Source organism: Symphalangus syndactylus, chromosome 21 (genome assembly GCF_028878055.3).
Source record: "Symphalangus syndactylus isolate Jambi chromosome 21, NHGRI_mSymSyn1-v2.1_pri, whole genome shotgun sequence".
NCBI classification, from domain to species: Eukaryota; Metazoa; Chordata; class Mammalia; order Primates; family Hylobatidae; genus Symphalangus; species Symphalangus syndactylus.
Genome location: NC_072443.2, coordinates 43,602,854 through 43,625,346, shown reverse-complemented (window position 1 = coordinate 43,625,346; position 22,493 = coordinate 43,602,854). Strand labels below are relative to the sequence as shown.

General features: G+C 39.6%; 1 protein-coding gene across 1 annotated transcript in view; it reads right to left on the bottom strand.

The window, feature by feature from the left end:
- The window catches only part of CFAP91 (cilia and flagella associated protein 91), a 63,900-nt gene that overhangs the window by 10,433 nt on the left and 30,974 nt on the right, over positions 1-22,493 (bottom strand). Inside the window, exons 10-17 of the mRNA XM_055260245.2 lie at positions 21,766-21,908; positions 17,603-17,719; positions 15,780-15,851; positions 14,412-14,558; positions 10,937-11,158; positions 7,836-7,984; positions 7,199-7,290; positions 3,712-3,873 (exon numbers count right to left, since the gene is read on the bottom strand). Of these exons, the coding sequence (XP_055116220.2) occupies positions 3,713-3,873; positions 7,199-7,290; positions 7,836-7,984; positions 10,937-11,158; positions 14,412-14,558; positions 15,780-15,851; positions 17,603-17,719; positions 21,766-21,908 (1,103 nt within the window). The 3' untranslated portion in view covers position 3,712. The remainder of the gene's footprint in view (positions 1-3,711; positions 3,874-7,198; positions 7,291-7,835; positions 7,985-10,936; positions 11,159-14,411; positions 14,559-15,779; positions 15,852-17,602; positions 17,720-21,765; positions 21,909-22,493) is intronic.

Genomic DNA, 22,493 nt, shown 5'->3' with positions numbered 1-22,493 from the left:
GTAGCTCTGCTGACCCAGGGTCCCACCCCATAGCTCTGCTGAGCTGGGGTCTACTGGGTGGTCCTTCCTCCAAAGCTCATGGTGAAAGCCACTTGGTTGTTGAAACTGGGACAATGGCCCTGATGATCTCTGGATCTCCTGTGGAATCATTTTTCCTTCTTCTTGAAGAATAGTGCATGTTTGCAGCTGAATAGTTCTATCATCCCATCCTGTCTAATTCAAGAAGTCCAATCAATAGGCTTCCTTAACTTCATCCTGCAATGTTTCTGCTCATATAATCCCATACACTTATCAAATATCTGTTAACCTACCCTTAGCATACCCATCAGAAAGAGCTTTCTCGTTTTTTCCAATATGAATAGGCTAAGAATTTTCCAAATCTTCATATTCTGATTTCTTCTTGCTTAAAAATTGCTTCTTCAATTCATCTCTTGCCATTCACATTTTACAATAAGCAGTCAGGAGGAACTAAGTTGCTCCTTTAACACTTTGCTTAGAAATATCCTCAGCTAAATATCCAATTTCATTGGTTGCAAGTTCTTCCTTCCATAAAACACTAGAACACAGTTCAGTCAAGGTCTTTGCCATTTTATAATAAGGGTCACCTTTCCTCTAGTTTTTAATAACATATTCCATATTTCCATCTGAGAACTCACCAGAATCACCCTCAATGTCCATATATATAGTATGTAAATCAAAACCCTTCCAGCTTCCACCCATAACCAGTGGCAAGGCCACTCCCTCATGTTTAGGTATTTGTTACAGTAGTACCTGACTCCTGGTACCAAAATCTGTCTTAGTCAGCTGGGGCTGCCATAACAAAACACCACAGACTAGATGGCTTAAACAACAGAAATGTATTTTCTCATAGTTCTGGAAGATAGAAGTCCACAGTAGTAAACGTAGTTATTTTAAAGTCTGTGTCTAATCACAAAGGCATAAGAATGATACAATGGACTGTGCAGACTTGGGGGGAAGAGTGGGAAGGCGATGAGGGATAAAAGACTATAAATATGGTGCAGTGTATACTGCTCAGGTGATAGGTGCACCAAAATCTCACAAATCACCACTAAAGGACTTACTCATGCTACCAAATACCACCTGTACCCCAATAACTGATGGAAAAAATAAATAAAGTCTGGGTCTAACAATTCCAATATTTTAGATCCTTTTATATCTGTTTCTATCATCTGTTGTTTTTGCTGCTTGTTCAGATTGTCATGTCTCCTCATGTACCTGAATATTCTTGATTGTGTTCTAGAAATTGTGAAAATAGAGGTCTAGAATAATGTTAACTTTCTGTAAAGCGAATTTACGTTTTATTTCTGGCAGGTTCCTTGAGGCAATAGACACCAAGGATCTTGTTAAGTTCAATTTCTGGGATTGAGATTTTTAAAATCACTCAGATGATTAGAAGCTAAACTATATTATATGCCAGGGATAGTTTACTTCCAGTTAACCCTTACCACTAGGGCATAGCCTTTTAGAGTCCCTACCCAAATGAAGAAGGTTTACCAGGGCCCCAACCTTGACTCAAGTTTTTTGTCCCCCTTGTTTTGCAAAGCTTTTAAAAATACTGCTCAGCCTTTCAGCCACATTTTCTATAATTGTCATATTCTTCCTGGAAAAAAGTAGCTCCAAATGCCAGATCCAACCCCCTAAATTTCTATCTTCTTCTAGATCTTGGCCCAGAAATTCTTCACTACTTTATTAGCTCTCTGTTCAAGCTAATTAAAAATATGTATTTTAAAATACGTATTTTAAATCAGTGGCCCTTGTCTACTGCCCCTTTCCCTAGACATCATTGAATAACCTCACATCTGTCCTTCTCTGCTTCCCTCTACAAGAAGGAAGAGGGAGGATATACTTTGGGGACAGCTAAGCTTCATGTTCCAACCATTTAATTTATTGGTTGATCATCTTTGTTGAGTGTCTGTAGTTAGCCTGACAACTAGACTTTTTTGCAACTAGATTTTATAATTATCATATATGCTTTACATAGGCTTTCATGAAATATATTTTACTTTCACTAAGTATAAAATAGAAGATGATTTTTTTTTCTCCTCCGGCTTGATTTCACAGGTCACTATGGATGTCATAGAGTAGGTATCATAATCAGAAGTAAAGGCAGAGGCACTCAATGTAAATTGTGTAAATTATTAATCTTATTAAATTTCCATGTCAGAAAAATGACTACCCCAACCTTAAGGCTTGCTTTTATCACAATAATATGGTAGGCAAATGCTTTGGTCCTTAAATTTACATTTTATAGACAATATATAACATTACATGTAATAGATGTTTTATATTTTCAATTATTTCAGAGGTTATTTTACTATTAAAGTCAACAGTTTTTCTGCTGTAATTTACAGCCACAGTTTGATATTTAAGAGTCACTTATTAGCTTTCTCTCTGCAATATTTCTTACCTTCCCTCTCATCTCAACCTTCCTTCCATGATTCCTTTTGATTGAGACTTAAGATTCCATTCTATTGGACCAGAGATTGAAGCAGAGAAATTATTTGTATAAGATTATACAATTGGTGGCAGAGCTGGCCAATACGCAAAACTTCTGAATGCCAAACTAAAATTTCTCCCTAGCCCTGGTACTTTCCCCAACCTGATGGCTGGCGTACCTTCAGGGCAAAACAGCAGCAGATGTGCCTCTACCACGAAAGGGTTGAGGGAGAAAGTATAAGCAAAAAGTTCACTCCATTCCCCTTCTCATGAGAATTTTACTTTCAGTTGACTCCCTGGCTCTATTCTCCTAGTGACCTGATAAGGTGATATGTGTCAACTGTGTTATTAAGCAACTTGAACTACTTAAAAACGACCCCTGATTGGCAAATTCCATCTGAACTAGGAGGAATGACTACCTAATAGAAAACCACAACTTTGAGTTTCTGTGAGTATGTTGACTTTTGTAGCTGGGCAAATCCATGGTGGGGACCCTGGAAGCTATTGCCTATGGAATTATTACAAGAGATTCTGGCCCCTGGGGTGTGAAGCTTTTATGCCAGGGCAGTTCCTGTACCCACCCAACGTGAACCTCTTTTCCTTGTATTGTATCTGCACTCCGTAAACTAGGGACTAAAGAAAATAGCTATGTGTTCTTCTGTATAGCTATGGCAAGGGCTCCTACAGGAAGAGACATGTCTGATGTTGCCTTGCTGGAAGCTGTTTCCTGTCTTATATTTTTCTAAGTACATTCATGCCAAATATGGTCTGTGTTAGTCTCGTGAGTATGACAGCCTTTAGTTGAGCCCAAGACCAACCCCTGGTGGGCACTGCAGAAGGTGTCTGAGCTAGAACTGGGCAGGCTCTGTGTCTCATACCATGGTTACAACTAGCACAATGCATTAGGGCATACCTTGTCTACTTCCGTAAGAACAAGTTTTTTTATATATAACACTGACACATTCTATAGCTTCATTTGACGAGGTACACGCATGCTAAAAGAACCCATAAAAATAATTTAGAGTCCTACTTTTTGTATCACAAGAGTCTAATTGCTGTAATATCAACTCTAATTTTCTAATAATCTTAACAGAAGATGCCACAACCTAGAGAAAATGTGCCAATTTAAGTGGAAGTCCTCCATTTCTTAAACAGCAATCTTCACATTATGATTGTTAGAGCACAGCACAAAGCTGAACAATGCCACTTTTCTTCCTTTCTCTGCTTTTTCTCCGGGTGGAAAATCAAACTCACCTTAGCTGTTGTTCTCATTTTGAGTTTCTTTCTCAAGTAACATGGCAGCATTTGAGGCCTCATCTTGCTCTCCCTCAGTTAATCTCTTTTGAACCATGCTTTCTGTGTAACTGTGGATGATCTGATGGGCTGCAAGAATATGTTTCTGCTGTGCGTTCTTCACTGTGCCAAAGTAATAGAAAAACTTTCACTCTGAAAGTCTGAACAAAACCATTCCCAAATGTTTCAAGAGAGTCATGATAGAAATAATTTTGCAAACTAAAGGTAAACCCAACCCAAATCTAATTTCTTTCTGCTCCCTCTGTTCCCACTCTCTGGTTCAGCCCAGTCATACTCCTTCCCACCAGGCTTGCCTCCATTCCACTCCTCAGCAGTTTCCCTCACCTGGAATGCCTGCACTCCAAAACCTGGAAAGCTCATGTCCAAGATCCTCCAGGAAGTCTCCTCTGACTACATCAGCCCAGATTTACCACTTACCGCACTTGAGTTTGTACCAACCTATTCAGCGTTGAAGCACTTCATGTGAGTTACATTTTGTTTGATATCTAGAGTGTAAATAACTTACAAATAAAGACCTTGTCTTATACTTCTCTTTGAGCCTTGGCTCTTAATGTGGAAGGGACTTACAGATTGATGATGAGTTTACGAGCTCATGGCTTTAGAACATAGTCCCAGCTCCAAATTCTTTTTTTTTTTTTTTGAGACGGAGTCTCGCTCTGTCGCCCAGGCTGGAGTGCAGTGGCGCAATCTCGGCTCACTGCAAGCTCCGCCTCCCGGGTTCACGCCATTCTCCTGCCTCAGCCTCTCCGAGTAGCTGGGACTACAGGCGCCCGCCACCACGCCCGGCTTTTTTTCTATTTTTAGTAGAGACGGGGTTTCACCGTGGTCTCGATTTCCTGACCTCGTGATCCACCCGCCTCGGCCTCCCAAAGTGCTGGGATTACAAGCGTGAGCCACCGCTCCCGGCCCCTAGCTCCAAATTCTAAGAATATTCACTATCAGGGTAAGCACCTAAACCTTTGGAAAGGAGTAGTGATGACGATGATGTTAGCAGTTTGCATTTGTCCTTACTTTGTGCCAGGTACTGTTTTAAGCAGTTGACATGTAATTATTCATTTAATCCTCCTAGAAGATAGTATTTTAATATCCGCATTCTCAGAAGAAGAAACATGGACACAGAGACATTAGGTAATTTACCCAAAGTCAAATAGCTAGTAAAGGACCGTAAGAAGTACCGTGGATTCTTTGCTGTTTGGGTATCAGCTAGTTTAGATGGGGTAATTCACTCAGCAGTTTTTAGCACTTCACAGTAATATGGTTGAAAAAGTGGGGGCTTTGGAGTCACACAGACCATGGTTCAAATTTGCAAGTCATATGTCTCCAAGAGCTAATTTCCATTAAGTGAAAAATGAGAATATACCTACAACTCTTGAAAGAAATTGAGATACTGTACATTTAAAAATGTTTAGTGAACTTCTTGGAACTTAGCATGCATTTAAAATTTGGCAGTTAGTATTATTTATATCTATACACAGGTATCTTTAAGGTCTTTCTGATCCACTGGCTTTTCAAAAAGTGATATATCTCAAAATCATCTGTATATAATATTATCCTAATTTTGGGTAAAGAGTGCATATATAATACATATGGTTCTCATTTGAAAAGAGAGAAAAAAGGTCCTAGTGTGCTCCCTGTTCATATGGCTTTTTTGATTTGGCAAAAATATAAAGGGAAGAGGCTAAGGTCTCACTCAACTTGCCCACAGATAAGTTCCACTGGATTCCTTTAGCTCAAGTCTTCCTCCAAGTTCTCAACTCAGACTCCCAAGGTGGGGGAGGGGATCGCAAACTAGTAAATTTTCTTTTTTTTTTTTTTTTCTGGACAGGTTCTCACTCTGTTGTTCAGGCTGGAATGCAGTGGCACAATCTCGGCTCACTGCAGCCTCCACCTCCTGCGCTCAAGTGATCCTCCCACTTCAGTCTCCCGAGTAGTTGGGACTACAGGTGCACGCCACCACACCTAGCTAATTTTAAAATATTTTTTGTAGTAACTGGGTCTCCCTGTGTTGCCCAGGCTGGTCTCCACTCCTGGATTCAAGTGATCTTCCTGCCCCAGACTCCCAAAGTGCTGGGATTACAGACTTCAGCCACTGCACCCGGCCACAAACTAGTAAATATTAAACCCAGTTTTCCTCCTCTCTTTCAATCCTAGGGTGGAATTCAACCAAGGGTGTAATGGCTTTGAAGCCGGCTGGCCTCACTTTGAACTCAGGAGAAGTGGAAAGGAGTTGCATATTTTCTTAAGGTCCTAGAAAACATAAGGTCCTTTTATAACATAATGTGACACAGAAATATATTACTTGATCTGAAAATTATTTTTTTGTATAAGCACTATCATATACTATTGATGCGACTCAACAATCATTTTGTGGGGCAATTTGGTAATATCAAATTGGTAGAACGATCTTTTTGTAAGGAAATTTGGTACTATCTATCAAAATGTAAAATACATATACCTTATATCCCAGCAATTGTACTGTTAGGAATTTACTCTCAGAAGCATGGCCGGGATATGTGTAAAATATATTGATTGAAGCACTGTTAGTAACAGGAAAACAAACTGGAAACAAACTAAATGCTTATCCTTAGGGGGTACTGGTTTAAAAATTACACTACAACCATGCAATGGAAAAATCAGGTATTTCTTTGTCCTCTCCAAATGTGTTAGAACTCCGCCATTTCTTTATCCCTGATTAAGCAAATTGAAATGTTAAGCATTTTTCTGCTTAAGCCCATCTGGAATTCCCCTGTATAATTTTCAATGATTCTGAGCTGCTATTTCACTCAAATATTGGTCTTCTCCTGGTTGCACCCCTCTGTCTAGGATCAAGCCTGCCATCAGCAGTCTCAGAGGTATGGAAAAATCTTATTTTTCTGTTTAAGATAGTATTTTCTCTTTCTCTATTGACTGAAAGCATCAATCTTTAAAAACATGCCACCAGTGACAAATGATAAATTAGGATATTTACACTTGGATGGAGTTCCAGCATAAATAAGCTATTTGGGGTGCAGGCAGGGCAGCAGGGTAGATTTAGACCTTTCTAACACCCCTCCTTTTTAACATTCACGGTTCACGTGTCCTGCCTCTGAAAGGCTGCTACAATGTGAAAATCTTTTATATGCTCAATATCTGTTTTATGCTTTAAAAAAAAAAAATACAGCTCTTCTGAAAACTTGGGAACACCCTTTTAAACAAGGTTTGGATTTTGATACTGTCACTCTTAGAACTACAACCCGTCTGTACTAGAGCTGATTATATTCTAGAATCAGACAGCATGAAGAGAACCTGACAAGCTCTGAAATAAGAAAACTCAGTGATCCCCCTTCAGAAATTTCCTTATCCCTCTGTTTAATTTTAAATATCTGGGATATTGAAAATAATTTACATCTTTAAAAAATCCTAAAGTAAAGCATTTACACTGGCTTACCTTTTTCTTTGACAAAGTATTTTTGCACCTCTGGGATCAGAAAACTATAAACCAACTCAGCAACAATCTCCTCTGACTGAAGATAGGTTCGGCTAAAAAATATAAAACAAATTGAATTATTTCTGGTTTTTTCACTTGAGCTGCTGATTTATGCTTTCCTGCTGTGTAAGCAAATCCATTCAAATCCCACCATCACCTTTTCCTTGATTAAGTGATCTGAAATACCACATTCCTGGCAAGTTTGTTTAACTCCACAAAAAAATTTGGATTTGACCCTGTCCTTCAGTTACCCTGCCTGCCAGGAAGGGAATGTTGGAAACAGAGCTTATACATAGAAGCCAGCAACCTTGGGATGAAGTCCCAGTAATGTTGCACACACGTATTCACATTGTTTTCATGCTTCCGAGTATTCTGAAAGTAAGTAATGAGAGTAATCTAGATTGCAGAGGATAACTGAGAATACATACAGAGGTATACGCATATTGGCTTCTCAAGAGTTATGTTAATAAAACAATGGACGCTGAAGTATGAGTTATTTGTTTCTACTTGGTGGTGAAATTGTAAGCTCTTGAAAAAAATATATATGAGTACCAGCAAATGGCCTGTCCATTCTACAATCTGTTCTCTTGATACACACCGGCTTTCCATTTCATAAGCAATGTCATTGATTTTCTCAGCCATCTTCTCTATTTCTGCCCTGGCTTGTTCTTCTGCAGTATTCGCTTCGGTATTCAGTATTATGTCTTCCAGGTAGGAGCTTATAGTACTATGGTGGACTTTAACTACCTGCAAAAAACAATAATACCCTCACTAAAACAGGTATGCTGTTGTAAACAACACAAGAAAAATACACAAACATTGGTTAACTTTTTCTAGCTCATATATTTCATTTATTAAGTCAACAGTCCCTTCACTAATCATTCATTTTCTTTAGCATCTCATCAGTCTATTTCTCATCCGCCTACCTACTCGCTCTGGGCAGTCCACACCCATTTAGCCCATTTCAGAATTATGGATTTTATTGGGTCGGGGGGCACCCAATAAGACAGCACTGCTGAAGGATCATGGGCTTCAGAGTCAATAACGCTGGTTCAAATCCTGGCTTTGTTCTTACCAGCAACATGACTTGGTCAAACTACCTAACTGTAGCACAGACTAGGAGGTATTCTCCAATGTCCTTTCTCTCCTTCCTCTTACATAATAGAACTCCTGGATTTTAGCTAGGCAAACAGGTGCCTAGAATAAAGACTACATTTCCTAGCACCCACAGGAGCTGGATTGCCCATATGACCACGTTCTGACCAAAGAAAGGATTCTTAAAGGGAAAGACCTGGCTTCCTTTTTTCTCTCTTCATTTCTCCTTTCATGAGGACATAATGCTGGAACACCAGCAATCATCTTAAATTGCCAGAAGGGCTACGACCTAGGAACAGAAGAGCAGAAATCTAGAAGGATCCTGGGTCTCTAATGAATTTATTGAACTATCATACCATCCCTTGACTGCTTCTTTTTAAAGTTTACTTGAAATCATGAAATAGGATACAGATTTTAAAAGTGCATTGCAAGCAAACTCAGAGATTAGAAAAATAATACAAAATAAAAAGTACAGAGCACATAAATGCACAGTGTAATGAATTAGGGTAAAGTCAGAACCCATGTATTATAGTAACTGCCAGTAACTCAGAAGGCCACCATGGTTTCTTCCTTTACCACAGCACCTTCCCACTTTCATGGTAAACACTTTCTTTTCTCTATAATTTTGCTCCCTAGGTATGTAACCATAAGCAAACTAGTTTAGTTTTGCCCGCTTTACAGGTGTATGTATATAGAAAGATTAAGCATCAACTGTGGCATACTTAGTTTTGCCTGTATATGTATGCTGTCTCCTCAACAGATTATCAGCTTCTTAGAGGTAGGGCATTTTTCTGTTTCATGTCTAAACATAGCTTTGTATCTGAGATAATGCCTGGGACTCAGTAACAATTCAGTACCTGTTTCTGGATTGGCACTTCGGCACAATTCTGAGTATATGATACCGTACACCTGTGTGTAAAACATCAACCTTCAATCCCTATGCCTTCTCTACGGGAGAGTCTCAATGGCCAGTTTAATACGGTATCAACCAAACAACTAACAACCAAAATATATCTGCTGAATGCCTATTAGGTACAGGGATCTATGCTGTGTTGTGCAAGGCACAAAGGGAATATACAATATTCATGATCTCATAGAGCCCACCCTCTTATTCAGGAAGCAAGTTGCATCTATATGGATCAATTAGACAGCTCAGTCATGTAATAGTAGAGAGGTGGAAAGTTTACTATGGTCCATCCATAGCCATATATGTACCTGTGTGTTTATGTATATCTTTATAAATGTGTAAATTTCTGGACACGTTTGTGCGTGTATGTATGTGAATAAGGAAACGTGTGGCCATGTGTGCTCCTCTATGTCTTGCTAATATTGTGCACACCAGATTATATTTGTAAATATGTCCTCATGTATGTGCCTGCAAAAATGTATATGTATTTAAAGATGAGTCTATGACTTTATATCTGTGTTTCTCACTATCTATATGCATATTTTGGAAATTTATTAAATATTACATTTCTGGTTCATAATTGATGTGCAAGCATATTTCTCTTCAAGAGAACCTGTTTGAATGGAGGTTGGGGAAGTAGGATGGAAAATAGTCATTATGTTTTAATTAGGAAGGTTGAGAATTAAAATGTGGATGATATTTGAATCTGTGGCTCCATAGCTGGGTACATTTTTTACCTAAGTGGTTCTTAAATCAGGCTAGAAGGGCTACATTAACCCTTTCTTGCCCTTGCTAGACAGAGCTGATGTTTTCTGACATCATTCCCATTTAGAAGATATCTTCCTAAGAAGCTTTTTGACCAGCTTTTTCCTTTGTCTGCTTTTGTGTATAGTAGCTCCTCTGTCCCATTTCTTCTTATTTTCATCCCCAGCTATTCTTCCCATCCCCAGCTGGTTCTTCCTTAGTGATATTAGGTAAAGGATGGCAAGTTCTGATTTGCCAATAATTTCTAAATCTCAGTCACTCTTTTTGAAGAAAAGTGTGTTAAGATTGGTAGGAGGCTAGAAGCTGGTCACCAACTTCCAAATTTACATCTTCAGCCAAACCCTCATTTCTAAATTCCATCTTGTAGATGCATCTACTGAAACAATACCTCTGCTTAGATGTCCCAAACGAAATATAAATTGATTTCCTGATTCCTCCCCTGCCCCTAAGCTTATTCCTCTCTCAACTTTCCTGCCTCAGGAAATAATACCATCATCTTCCAGTTGCTTAAGCCCGACACTGGCTGTAATACTTGACTTCCTGTCTCTCACTCTGGCCTTCACTACTTCAACAGCTCCTTCCTGGCCGCCTGGTTCCCCCTCTGTCCTCCCTCCAGCCTGTGCTCCACACAGCAAGTGAAGTAACTGGCTTAAAATGTGTCTCTGGGCCCTATGTGTTTCCTTCATGGAACTCATTACATTTTCTAATTCTATACACGTGCGTATTATGTGTTATTTACGCTTTAGGAGAGAAGGGATCGTGTCTGGGTTTTTTCCTCCAAAGTTTCCCACAATGCCTTTGTAGAGTGCCTGGCATGCAGTAGGAACCCAATGCATAAACAAAAGCCAAATGCCATTTTATGTCATCAGCTTCCTTTGGTTTTACTTGGCTCCTTCTAGGCAGCTTCCATACACCCAGCTGCCCCTACTTGCCTCCTTAAATATCTCGTCCTCCTCCCGCAGGCGCTGTTTTTCCACCTGGCGCCGACCACACTCTTCAGCCTCTCGTACCCGCCGCTGGCGCTCGGCCAGCATGACAAAGGCATGGATCCTCCTCTCCTCCTGCAGTCTCACCAGCTCTTTGGACAGGAAGTCAAACATGTCTGCTAGTGTCCTTCCTTCCAGTCCAGCCAAATGGTTTTCAACCAGTGACACCTTGAAAAGAATAACATAACTTTAAGGACACAAATTCCACTATGAGTGGTGAATATTAGAAGAGGCGCTGGATTACTCAAAAGTCTTGGCAGTCAATTCACTTTCAGAATGCATTTAATTTTTACTGGGAATATTACCTCTCGATTGGCTCCAACCAAAGTTCTTATGAGGAAAACTGAGGCACGAGAAAGTAGATTGTTTGGTCAGTCACTGATGGACCACAGCCCTCAAATAAGCAAGAGGATTTAGCAAGACTTTTCTGTTAGTGACCATGGAGAATGGGTTTTTTTTCTTTCAATTTTCTCGACAAGGTAAAGTGTGTCTTCTCAGACATGAAGGGAAATGTCAAGTTTTTATTAAAGATAATATTGGAGTTTAATCAAATTGAATCTCCTAGAAATTCACTCTTGATACCTGTTAATTTTTCAATATCTTTCCTTTCACACAAGTTAGGAGTTAAGATCTTGAATAGCATGAAAGTAGAAAACCTTGGTACTTTTTACTCTTTTAATAACTTTGAAGTCATTAACAACAATATTTGAAATAGCCCAGGAATGGCTGGGCATGGTGGCTCAGGCCTGTAATCCCAGCACTTTGGGAGGCTGAGGCAGGTGGATCACCTGAGGTCAGGAGTTCGAGACCAGCCTGGCCAATATGGCAAAACCCCATCTCTACTAAAAATACAAAAATTAGCCAGGCGTGGTGGTGCGTGCCTGTAATCCCAGCTACTTGGGAGCCTGAGGCAGGAGAATTGCCTGAGCCCAGGAGGCAGAGGTCGCAGTGAGCCGAGATCATGCCACTGTACTCCAGCCTGGGTGACAGAGTGAGACTCCATCTCAGAAAGAAAAAAAAAAAAAAAGCACAGGAAACAGACCAAATGTCCATCTAATCACTGAGGCAAAATTAGTGACCCATTGTGCTCTCTGCCAGAAGTCAGCTATAGTGCCTATTTATGAATCCCTGTGTCCTGGCTTTGACATATGGAGAAGAAAAGTGTAATTAGACTTTGCAACTTCATCCCCTTTCCTCTCCTACCCTTGGTTGTAAGGGAAAAGGGTTCATCTTCCAGTCACATGCCACCATCTCAGTGACAGTTCTCCCTCTATGCTCAGCTCCCTTCCTGGTTTCTATATGAAGGGAGGGAATACTCAGTTCTCAGAGGCCATGGGGCTATGGGTAAAAGCATCAGTCAAGTGTGGTTGTTGGCCCCAACACCACCCATCTTCATCCTCACCTGCCTCCTAGCCCACACACTTTCTAACCACAAAGTTCAACTTTACTTATATAATAGGGAGAGATGGAAAGAAAGGGCAAAGCTAAGAGCATTTCACTACTCCTTCCATTCATAAACAGTAGACACTCAGCCCACAGATCACAAATAGATTATCTCCTTTTCTCCAGGGAGCATAAGCTCCCTCACTCGGGGTCAGGTGCAACCTTGAAATTCCTGAGGTGGCTAGAAATCCTGCTCATGTTTAGCCTCTTCTCTCAGCAAGAAATCTGGGTATGCACAGGCAGTACAATCTAATTTGAAATTAAGGGAAATGTTTAGGGAGGGGATTCCACTGTAGTGACAGAAAGTACTGTGTTACATAATTGGGGGTTGTGCATTTTCTGGACAGTTTTCCACAGAAATATAAGAGAAGGGGGAAAGGGGCAGACCAGCATTGCTGCAGGTATACGTGAGGTGCTCACTCCCTCAGATCCCTGCATATATCCAGGGTGTATCAGGTACAGCTGAAGGTAAGCAGTGAGTCCTTGGCTAAGTGACAGCTTTGCCCATTACCTCCTCCCTTAGCAGTAAGCTGACACGATTTCACTCACACGTATATCCACTAAATGGAATAAATGAGCTGAGAAGCCTGGGTTAGCTTAGTTGTACCCACTAAAGTCATGATCAGAAACCTGAAAGGGCCAACGAGAGCATTTTTTCATCCACAGTCTCAGGGCCCAGCACTTCCAGGGCATTCTGCTCCTTATGTGAGCTTTTCCAGGACTCTAGGACTTCTAGATTCAGGGACTCCAGCGTTCACATTCTCCTCTTCCTTCTCTGTTGGGTCTCACAGCCTGTGGCTTGCTTCCTCCCCATTCTGCCTCGCCCCCCAAAAGTTCCCCAAGCTCAGCAACCATCCATGGTGCTGCTGTCATGTGAAAGAAAGAAAGTTGTGGTCATTTCCAGGCTGCTTACCATTTGTGCCCAACTCCTACATAACACAAGAGTTATGTATGTTGCTAAAGGGAGGTCATATTAACTAAGTATTACTTCCCTGTAACACTAAATTCTGTGCAAACTGATTCTTTTTCAGATTGACTTACAGAAAAGTGGGAGAGGGAGTAAAATAAAGTGTAGCTATACTATGTCAATAACATTTAAAAGTGTGTATATATATATAGACAAACATTGGAAGAAAATAGGAAAAATACCTACAGTTCTTGGTTTGGAGCTGTAATTCTTAGCTGTGTCAGGCAGCACACAGCTGGGAGGTCATGATGAAAGTCACCACATATCATGAAACAGTAACACATTTAATATGCAGTTTAACCAGCACGAGCTATGACAGCTCTAAAACTCCAAAATAAATGCTTATATTTTAAGATAAATCTTATTTCTCACTTTTTTCATGTTGCTTTTGTTATTTATTCAGTCTACAAAGCCCTCACTAACTGAAATACAATGGTCACTGGATATTTGGGAAAAAAATGGAAGGAAAAAAATCTTGAAAAGAATGCATTATTTTTGTTTTGTTGTTATTGTTTTGCAAATAAAGAAAAAATAACACCATATTCAAATCAGTAAGGGCACATCCCCAATCAAATTAAGGATGACAGCAGCATTATTTAAGAACTCCAGCACTTTGGGAAGCCGAGGCGGGTGGATCACCTGAGATCAGGAGTTTGAGACCAGCCTGGCCAATATGGCGAAACCCCGTCTTTACTAAGAATATGAAAATTAGCCAGGCATGGTGGCGCAGGCCTGTAGTCCCAGCTCAGGAGACTGAGGCAGGAGAATCACTTGAACACGTGAGGCAGAGGTTGCAGTGAGCCAAGACTGCGTCACTGCACTTCAGCCTGGGTGATAGAGTGAAACTCCGTCTCACACACACACACACAAAAATGCTGACAGAGTGATGGGATCGTGGGGCTGTTTCTTTTTCATCATTTCATTAATTTTTATTATAATGTTGCTGTACGATGATAAACTCAAGGGAGAAAATTTAACAAGAAAGTAACAAGAAAACAAAAAAAGGAAAACCTTGTGCTCATGCAAGTTCCTCTGCCGCTGTAAAGCCAGGGTCACTTGCTTCTCGGCTTTTTTCACCAGCTTTTCATCTTCTTGTAGTGCATGGCAGGTGCGCAACTCCTGGATCAACTCCAGTCGCTTTTCTTTCCCTTCAAACATCTGTATCAAATCAAATCAAAGAGAGACCTGCAAGTTACCATCCCTTTATGCCAAGCACTAGGAGTCACACACAGTGACTTGGTGAGACACTTGTGAACAGTGGGTTCTGTCCTGCCTTTTGGGTTCCACAGAGCAGATGTGTCCCACAGAGCTAGAGTTCAGCCCTCTTTCCTGTGCCTTCAGCTTCTCAGGCAGAGAATGGGCTTAGTTTTCAGTGAGCTGTGCTTAATTTCTGAGAATGCCTCTCAAGGACAAGATGACAACTCCAGGGTCATCTTAAGAAACCAGAACCTTCCCCTCATTTCCTGTGCTCCTTCCCTAATAAGCCTGAGAATGGCATTTTTCGTGGCCATATTTTCTTTTCCAATAAATCTGTCCCTGGTTTGTAATAATCTGTTGTCTGAATTTAACTGTGGCATTTCTCTTGGGAAAATACTGAAAGGAGAGTAAAGAACAATGCTAAATACAAATTGTTCATCCAGCTGATTTGCTCATCATATCTGAATCTCTTATGAGTTACAGCTGCCTGGGAACAAAAATTAACTGGGGCTTTATATCAGTCTATTTTTTAAGTGAAGTGTGCCTGCTCCAGCAACACAAATAATCTGGCTATGGCTTTACAGTCGGGAAGACCAGAGCTGAATTTGCTGGCAGATAACTAAATCTCCCTCAGACTCAGATTACTTGCCTGTAAAATGAGATTATGGATAGGAAAAAAAATGAGACGACACATGTAGAGCAAAGAATAAATAGTGTGGGCATATAGTAAGGGTTCAAAACCATAGTTTATTATTTAGCTCTTTCATTTATAATGTAGGGATTGCCAGACATATGCAAACTCAAATAATTGTATTATGACTGTGGAAAATTAGGGAATCCACCTGGTTGATAATGCTTAAATAGCCAAAATTCAGGTGAGAAAATGTATGGATTTAACAATTCCAAGGAAGAAGTGAGTTTCATACTGCCTTAGTTACAACCATGGCAAATAGCAGGTAGGTCCTTCCTGTCTCTCTCCTTGACACTGTGCCACCCACCCGGACAAACGATGCCATTAGAAGGAAATGGGTCACCAGAAGGAAATGGGTAGGCAACTCGAGTTTAGCTGAATAGGATAGCAGGATGCAAAAGGGAATTCACTCCAAGGAACCAAGCACATATACATTCTAAAAAATTTATTCTCAAAAGAGAAATGCAGGGCCAGTGGTTGGACCTACACACCATGTTCTGAACGACTCTGCCCCGGAGTAACTTTTGAAGGTAGATCACAGCCATTTCTATTTCTTCTTCTTCCTAAAAGAACAAAGGGAGAACCAAGCAGCTTGCGAACTGCAGCAGTCCAAGCATCAAATATTCTTTTGAAGACTTATTTCAAGCAAAACAGACTGTGCTAGATGCCGAAAAGATTTAAAGAGAAATAAAAGATGGTCCCTGCCCTTATTGAACATACAGTATTTTAATGTTACTTACATTAGAATTCATTATTTTTCATCATTAACAAATCATATTACAAGCAAAAAATTCACTCCCTGCCATGCTATCCCTAGAAATGAAACCACTTTCATCTCCTTATATTCCTTTCCAGCAAAATATTTCTGAAAGCAACAAGTATTGCTTATAACATCATTTTGCAACAGGATTTTTCATGTTTGATCATCAGTAGACACAAATACAGCTAGTCTATGTCAGAGTAAGGTACTTCTCACAAGAATTTAGCTACGCTGATAAAATCAGAATATAAGAGACAAGGTTAGCCATCTATAAAAATCATCTTAAAAACTCTGTGTCCAAAGCAGAAAAAGCAGGGTCTGGAAATCTAATTAAGATTCCTTTGAATGTAAAAAGAAAACAGCAGCCTAATCGATGACACTAACACACATGAAAGACAATGTGCTGTCAGGCTGGGCACAGTGGCTCATGCCTGTAATCCTAGCACTTTGGGAGGCCGGGGCAGGTGGATCACCTGAGGTCAAGAGTTTGAGACCAGCCTGGCCAACATGGCAACACCCCGTCTCTACTAAAACTACAAAAATTAGCTGGGCGTGGTGACACATGCCTGTAGTCCCAGCTACTCATGAGGCTGAGGCAGGAGAATCACTTGAACCCAGGAGGCAGAGGTTGCAGTGAGCCAAGGTTGCACCACTGCACTCCAGCCTGGGTGACAGAGCGAGATTCTGTCTCAAAAAAAAAAAAAAGACAATGTGTCAACCAAAGGCCTGCACAAAGTCTAGAAAAGAGAATGTTGTCCAGCAGCACATCCCCGCCGGCTGGTGGGAGTTCCTGGTCCCTCTGCAGGAGCCACTCATCAGAGGTAGTAACAGGTATTAGTGTGGTCTCCCACCAACACCTGCCCTCAGCCAAGAAACACACCAGCCTTCTGAATACAATCTGGCTTCTTGTGAGGACTGTCCCATACTGAGAGATAATGTGCTGGCCAGCCAAGAGGAACAGCCTGATCCAGTGGGCAGTTATAGTCCTCTCTGTAAAGTAATAAATTTGCATCACGGCATCTCTAACAGTTTCCTGTGGATTTGTCTAGTCTGAGTCAGTCCTCTAAATCCTAACCAACTCTGATACCTTGTTCAAATTGAGTCTGGTGAGATGTGGCCCTGGGCAGGGCCCTTTGAGTCATTCCCATCCCAGAAGCAAGCCCATCTTGATGACACCTCTGGCATTTCGTTCCTCTTCGACTCCAACAGTCATCAGCCATCTCTCCATGTGGGAAGATAGCTATGGTAGCTGATCATCACTCAATCTTCTTTTTCTATTTCATATACATGAACACTATCTTCTGATGCTGATTTTTCATGGAAAGATTTTTTAAATTGTGTTTTTATTTTTGAAAAGGACTGGGTTTAGATTTCATTTCATCTCGTTTGTTTTTGTGTGTCTGATGTTTGATACATAAGAATAAAGACAATATTTAAGTCAGAGCTTGGGAAACTAACACTGCTAAATTAGATTTGCTTTAAGCTAAACTATCCTAAGAATAAGCTGACAACGACATTGAATTTAGCATTTCAGCTAAAAAGTTTCCAACTTACATTGGACGTCATTTCCAAGGTTGGAGTTGGAAGCCGAGGTTGAGGTATTGGGTTTCTTTGGAGGAAGCGAGGGGGTTTCTTTGCTTCAAGAACTTTATTCTTCTTATCCAACAGTGCCTGAAATAATGCCAATTAATATAATCTCTTTTTTTTACAAAAATTTGCATAAATTTAAGGGGTAAAAGTGCAGTTTTTTACATGAATATATTACATAATGGTGAAATCTAGGCTTTTAGCATACTCATCACCTGAATAATGTATATTGTACCCTATATTTTCCTTCATTACCAGATCTAGGTCACAGATATAAATATTAATCAGAATATTAATATTCTCTATGGTGATGCTAGGTCAGCTTGAGAAACACAGGAATGCGTGTATCTCCCAAGAGGTGCTACGATATTCCTAAAATATGTTAACTGACTAGCCTGACGACCAACGTAGAGAAACGCCATCTCTACTAAAAATACAAAATAAGCCAGGCATGGTGGTGCATGCCTGTAATCCCAGCTACTCGGGAGGCTGAGGCAGGAGAATCACCTGAACCTGGGAGGCAGAAGTTGCAGTGAGCTGAGATCGTGCCATTGCGCTCCAGCCTGGGCAACAAGAGCAAAGCTCCATCTCAAAAAAAAAATAAATAAATAAATAAAAAAATAAGAAAAGTTAACCACTGACTAAACATGGTTATATTCTTGGTTTATTCATCAAATGATGAGTAGATAAATAAAATGTGGTATATCCACACAATGGAATGTTATACAATCATAAAAAAAGAATGAAGTACTGAGATGTGTTAAAACCTGGATGAACCTTAAAAACACTATGCTAAGTGAAAGAAGCCACATGCAAAAGGCCATATACTGCATGATTCCATGTATATGAAATGTCCAGAATTCCATGTACGTGAAATCCATAAAAAGAAAGTAGAACAGGCTAGGCGCGGTGGCTCACGCCTGTAATCCCAGCACTTTGGGAAGCCGAGGCGGGCAGATCACGAGGTCAGGAGATCGAGACCATCCTGGCTAACATGGTGAAACCCTGTCTCTACTAAAAATACAAAAAAAAAAAAAAAAAATAGCTGGGCGTGGAGGCAGGCGCCTGTAGTCCCAGCTACTCAGGAAGCTGAGGCAGGAGAATGGCGTCAACCTGGGAGGCGGAGCCTGCAGTGAGGCGAGATCGCGCCACTGCCCTCCAGCCTGGGTGACAGAGTGAGATTCCGCCTCAAAAAAAGAAAGAAAAGAAAAGAAAGAAGGAAGGAAGGAAGGAAGGAAGGAAGGAAGGAAGGAAGGAAGGAAGGAGGGAAGGAAAGAGAGAGAAAGAAAGAAAGAAAGAAAGAAAGAAAGAAAGAAAGAAAAGAAAAGAAAAGAAAAGAAAAGAAAAGAAAAGAAAAGAAAAGAAAGAAAACAATAGAAAGAAAGTAGAATAGTAGTTGCCAGGGGCTGAGGGGAAGGGGGAATTGGAAGTGAGCACTATTAGGCATGAGGTTTGTTTTGGGGATGATGAAAATATTCTGGAATTAGATAGTGGTGATGGTTGCACAGACTTGTAAATATGCTAAAAAACTACTGAATTATATATTTTTAAAGGGTGATTTTATTGTGTGCGAATTACATTCCCCCGCTCCCCAAAATAAAGGGGCAAACAAAAACTGAAGGAATTCATGGCCAGCAGATCTTCCCTGCAAGAAATGATAAAAAAAAAGTTCTTCAGGCAGGAGAAAAATGCTCTAGATCAAAAACTTAGATCGATATAAGTATAAGAAGAGCAGAAGAGAAGGAATAAATAAAATATATTGTTTTTCTTATTTTTAATTGATCTAAAAGGTAACTGTTAGCTAAATCAATAAAAGTAAAAATGTATTGGCTGATTATAGCACTTGGATGAGTGAAATGAATGACAGGAATATCACAGGGATGGGAAGAAGGAGTTGGGAATAATCTGCTCTAAGGTGCCTGCTCTACCCATGAAGTGGCATGGTGTTATTTGAAGATGTACTTTTATTATTTTACATGTATAATCATATACTGGTCCACAAAGCACGCTTCATGAAATTTCAAAGGATAGGTATCACACAGACTATGACCTCTGATCACAGTGCAATTGAGTTAGAAGTTAATGAGAAAATGAGTTAAAATTCCTGCATATTTGGAAATTTTAAAACACACTATTAAATACTCACAGATTAAAAAATCATAATGGTTTTTTTGATATTAGAAATTAAGAATGACAAATACTACATATCAAAACTAATGAAATGTACCAAAAGTCAGTATTTTGAAGGAAATGTTTAACCTAAAATACTTATATAAAACAGATGAATGCCTGAAACTGGTGAGCTACATGTGCAATTTAAGAAAAGACCTGTGAAACAAACTCTAAAAAAGTAGAAAGAAATATAGAATAAATATAGGAGTAGAAATTAATGTGGTTAAAAAACACATAATACAGAAAATCAACAAAATCAAAAGTTCATTGTTTGGAAACATAAATACTAAGAAAATAAGCAAGCCTTCAGTAAACTTGATTAAGGAAAAGAGTTAAGGCATAAACAATATTGTAAGTGAAAAAAGTAGACAAGAATAAGATAAAACAAACATTTAAAAGATTATAAAACAATACTATCAACAATCATATGCCAAAAAAATATTGAAAAGGTAGGTGAAATGGAATTTATATAAAAAAAAATTTACCAAAAATAATGCAGAAGAGTTCTATAAGTTGTAAAGAAATTGAAGTAGTGGTTAAAATTTTTCCTATGAAGAAAACATTAGTCCCAGATAATTTTATATGCATATTCTACCAAACTGAAGGAACAACTCATCCCAATCTTATTTAAACTCTTCTCGAAAAAGAAAAAGGAAGGAATATTCCCCAGTTTATTTCAGGAGACCTGCGTAATTATAACACCAACCCCATGCACAGTCAAAATGAGAAAGGAAAACAAGAAGGTCATTTCACTCATGAATGTAGAAGCAAAATCCTAATCAACATATGAGTAAATCAAATCCAACAAGGTATTGAAAATAAGCTGTATGCTTTGACCAAGGCAGGTTCATCCCAGGTATGCAAGGATAGATTAATATTTGTAAACAATTATAAATGTTCCTACAATAATTAAAAAAATATATAAAAATTGTGTGATAGAGATAAACATTTGATAAAATTCAACATAAACACATGATCAAAGGCTTTAGTAAATTAAGAGTAGAAGGGAACTTCCATAACCTAATAAAAAGAATCTATAAAACATCTTAACAGAAAGTGAGGGAATGATGGGTAAAAGGAGATGGGGATGTGGGGATAAGGTGGGAAAGAACCACCTCGATATACATAAATTACTGTTAAGGTCCTGTTTTGAGGAGAGGTTCCCATCAATTTTTATTAACTACTAAAATCAACTGAACAAACAAACATGCATGGGCCAGTGATGAGAGTGTATCATAAAACAGTGGGCCTCGAGGTGTGGTTCCTGGACCAGCAGCAGCAGCATCACCGGGAAACTTATAAAAAAGGCAAATGCTCCAGCCCCACCTCAGACCTACTGAATCAGAAACTTTGGGGATGGGGCCCAGCTGCATGTGTCTTAACAAGTCCTCCATGAGATTCTGATGCACAGGAAAGAATGAGCACCACCAGCATAAACCACAGATTCTGTATACCTATAGTCTAGCTACCAAAAGGGAAAGCCCAGCTGGGCTGGGCTGGATGATGTGCTGTGGGTCTTGGTGAAGGCTTTAACTAGAGCCTTTAGAGCTTTAACTAGATGAGAAAGGAGTTGAACATGACTCTTTTTCTTCATATGCCCTAATCACATGAACACAAAAGGGAGAAAATCGGGCCTATTACAGCTATTAACACCAACAATAGAAACTTGCTACACCTTGGTATAGCGTCAAATTTTATATAGAGATCCAAGTGGAAAACGCTTTCAGAAAGTAATATGACTTCTGCAAATGGGGAGAAAAATCTCCAAGAAGTCTCCTGAAGTGTGAAATGAGAGGAAATACACATTGGTTCAGCACAGCATGGGCAACCTCAGAAAAGTGCAGAGCAGAGAATGTAGGTCTGTTTGACCCACTGGACATTGCTGCAATTTTTGGAGTGTAGCATTTATCTGCAAAAATCACACTAGAAGCATTTTGTCCTCCAGATAATGATTATACCTTATGAACCTCTGCCAACTCATAGTCCAACCTTGCTGCCCTCTTCAGAAAACCAGCTTTGGTGGTAATGACTTTAGGTTTTGGAGCTCTGATTTGGGGTTGTGTCACAAAATCTGGGAGACATGACTCAAGTTCCACTAATCCTATGGGAAGGAAGCACATGTTTTTAGTATCCAGTGCTTACGTTTATTATTTTTAAGGTATATTGTTAACTTTTGTAGCTGTTTGCCAAGCAGTTTCATTAGAATTGTTGAGAGGGTGTATCTCATATAATAGAATGAAGTGTCCCTGAAATGTAATAGCACATTTCCATATAATTAACTCATGTTGTCAGTGACTTAGACTGTACAATGAGCAATGCATTCTAAAGTGAAAATATTGCCCTACAAAAAAGTAGCAATTCCACAATAATAATCAACAGAAAATTAATGATTCTATGATATGTGGTGCCACCCTTCTAAAGTAGACGTTCACCAATTTATTACATTTTGCTCTGGAGATGGCCAGCCAGAGCTACAAGTTCAGCAGTGTAACCAGGAACTCATGATCTTGGCCATGTGATACTTCAATTTGTCAGTGAAATTAAATAACTAAATAAGCCTCTTTTGAACTTCGTAAGAGGTATAGCCCTCTCCATGAACTTATCACCTGGTTCTCCATCCTCTTGCCCACTAGTTTTTTGACATTTCTTTATAAAGCGTTGATTTCATTATACATATTTCTTGTTG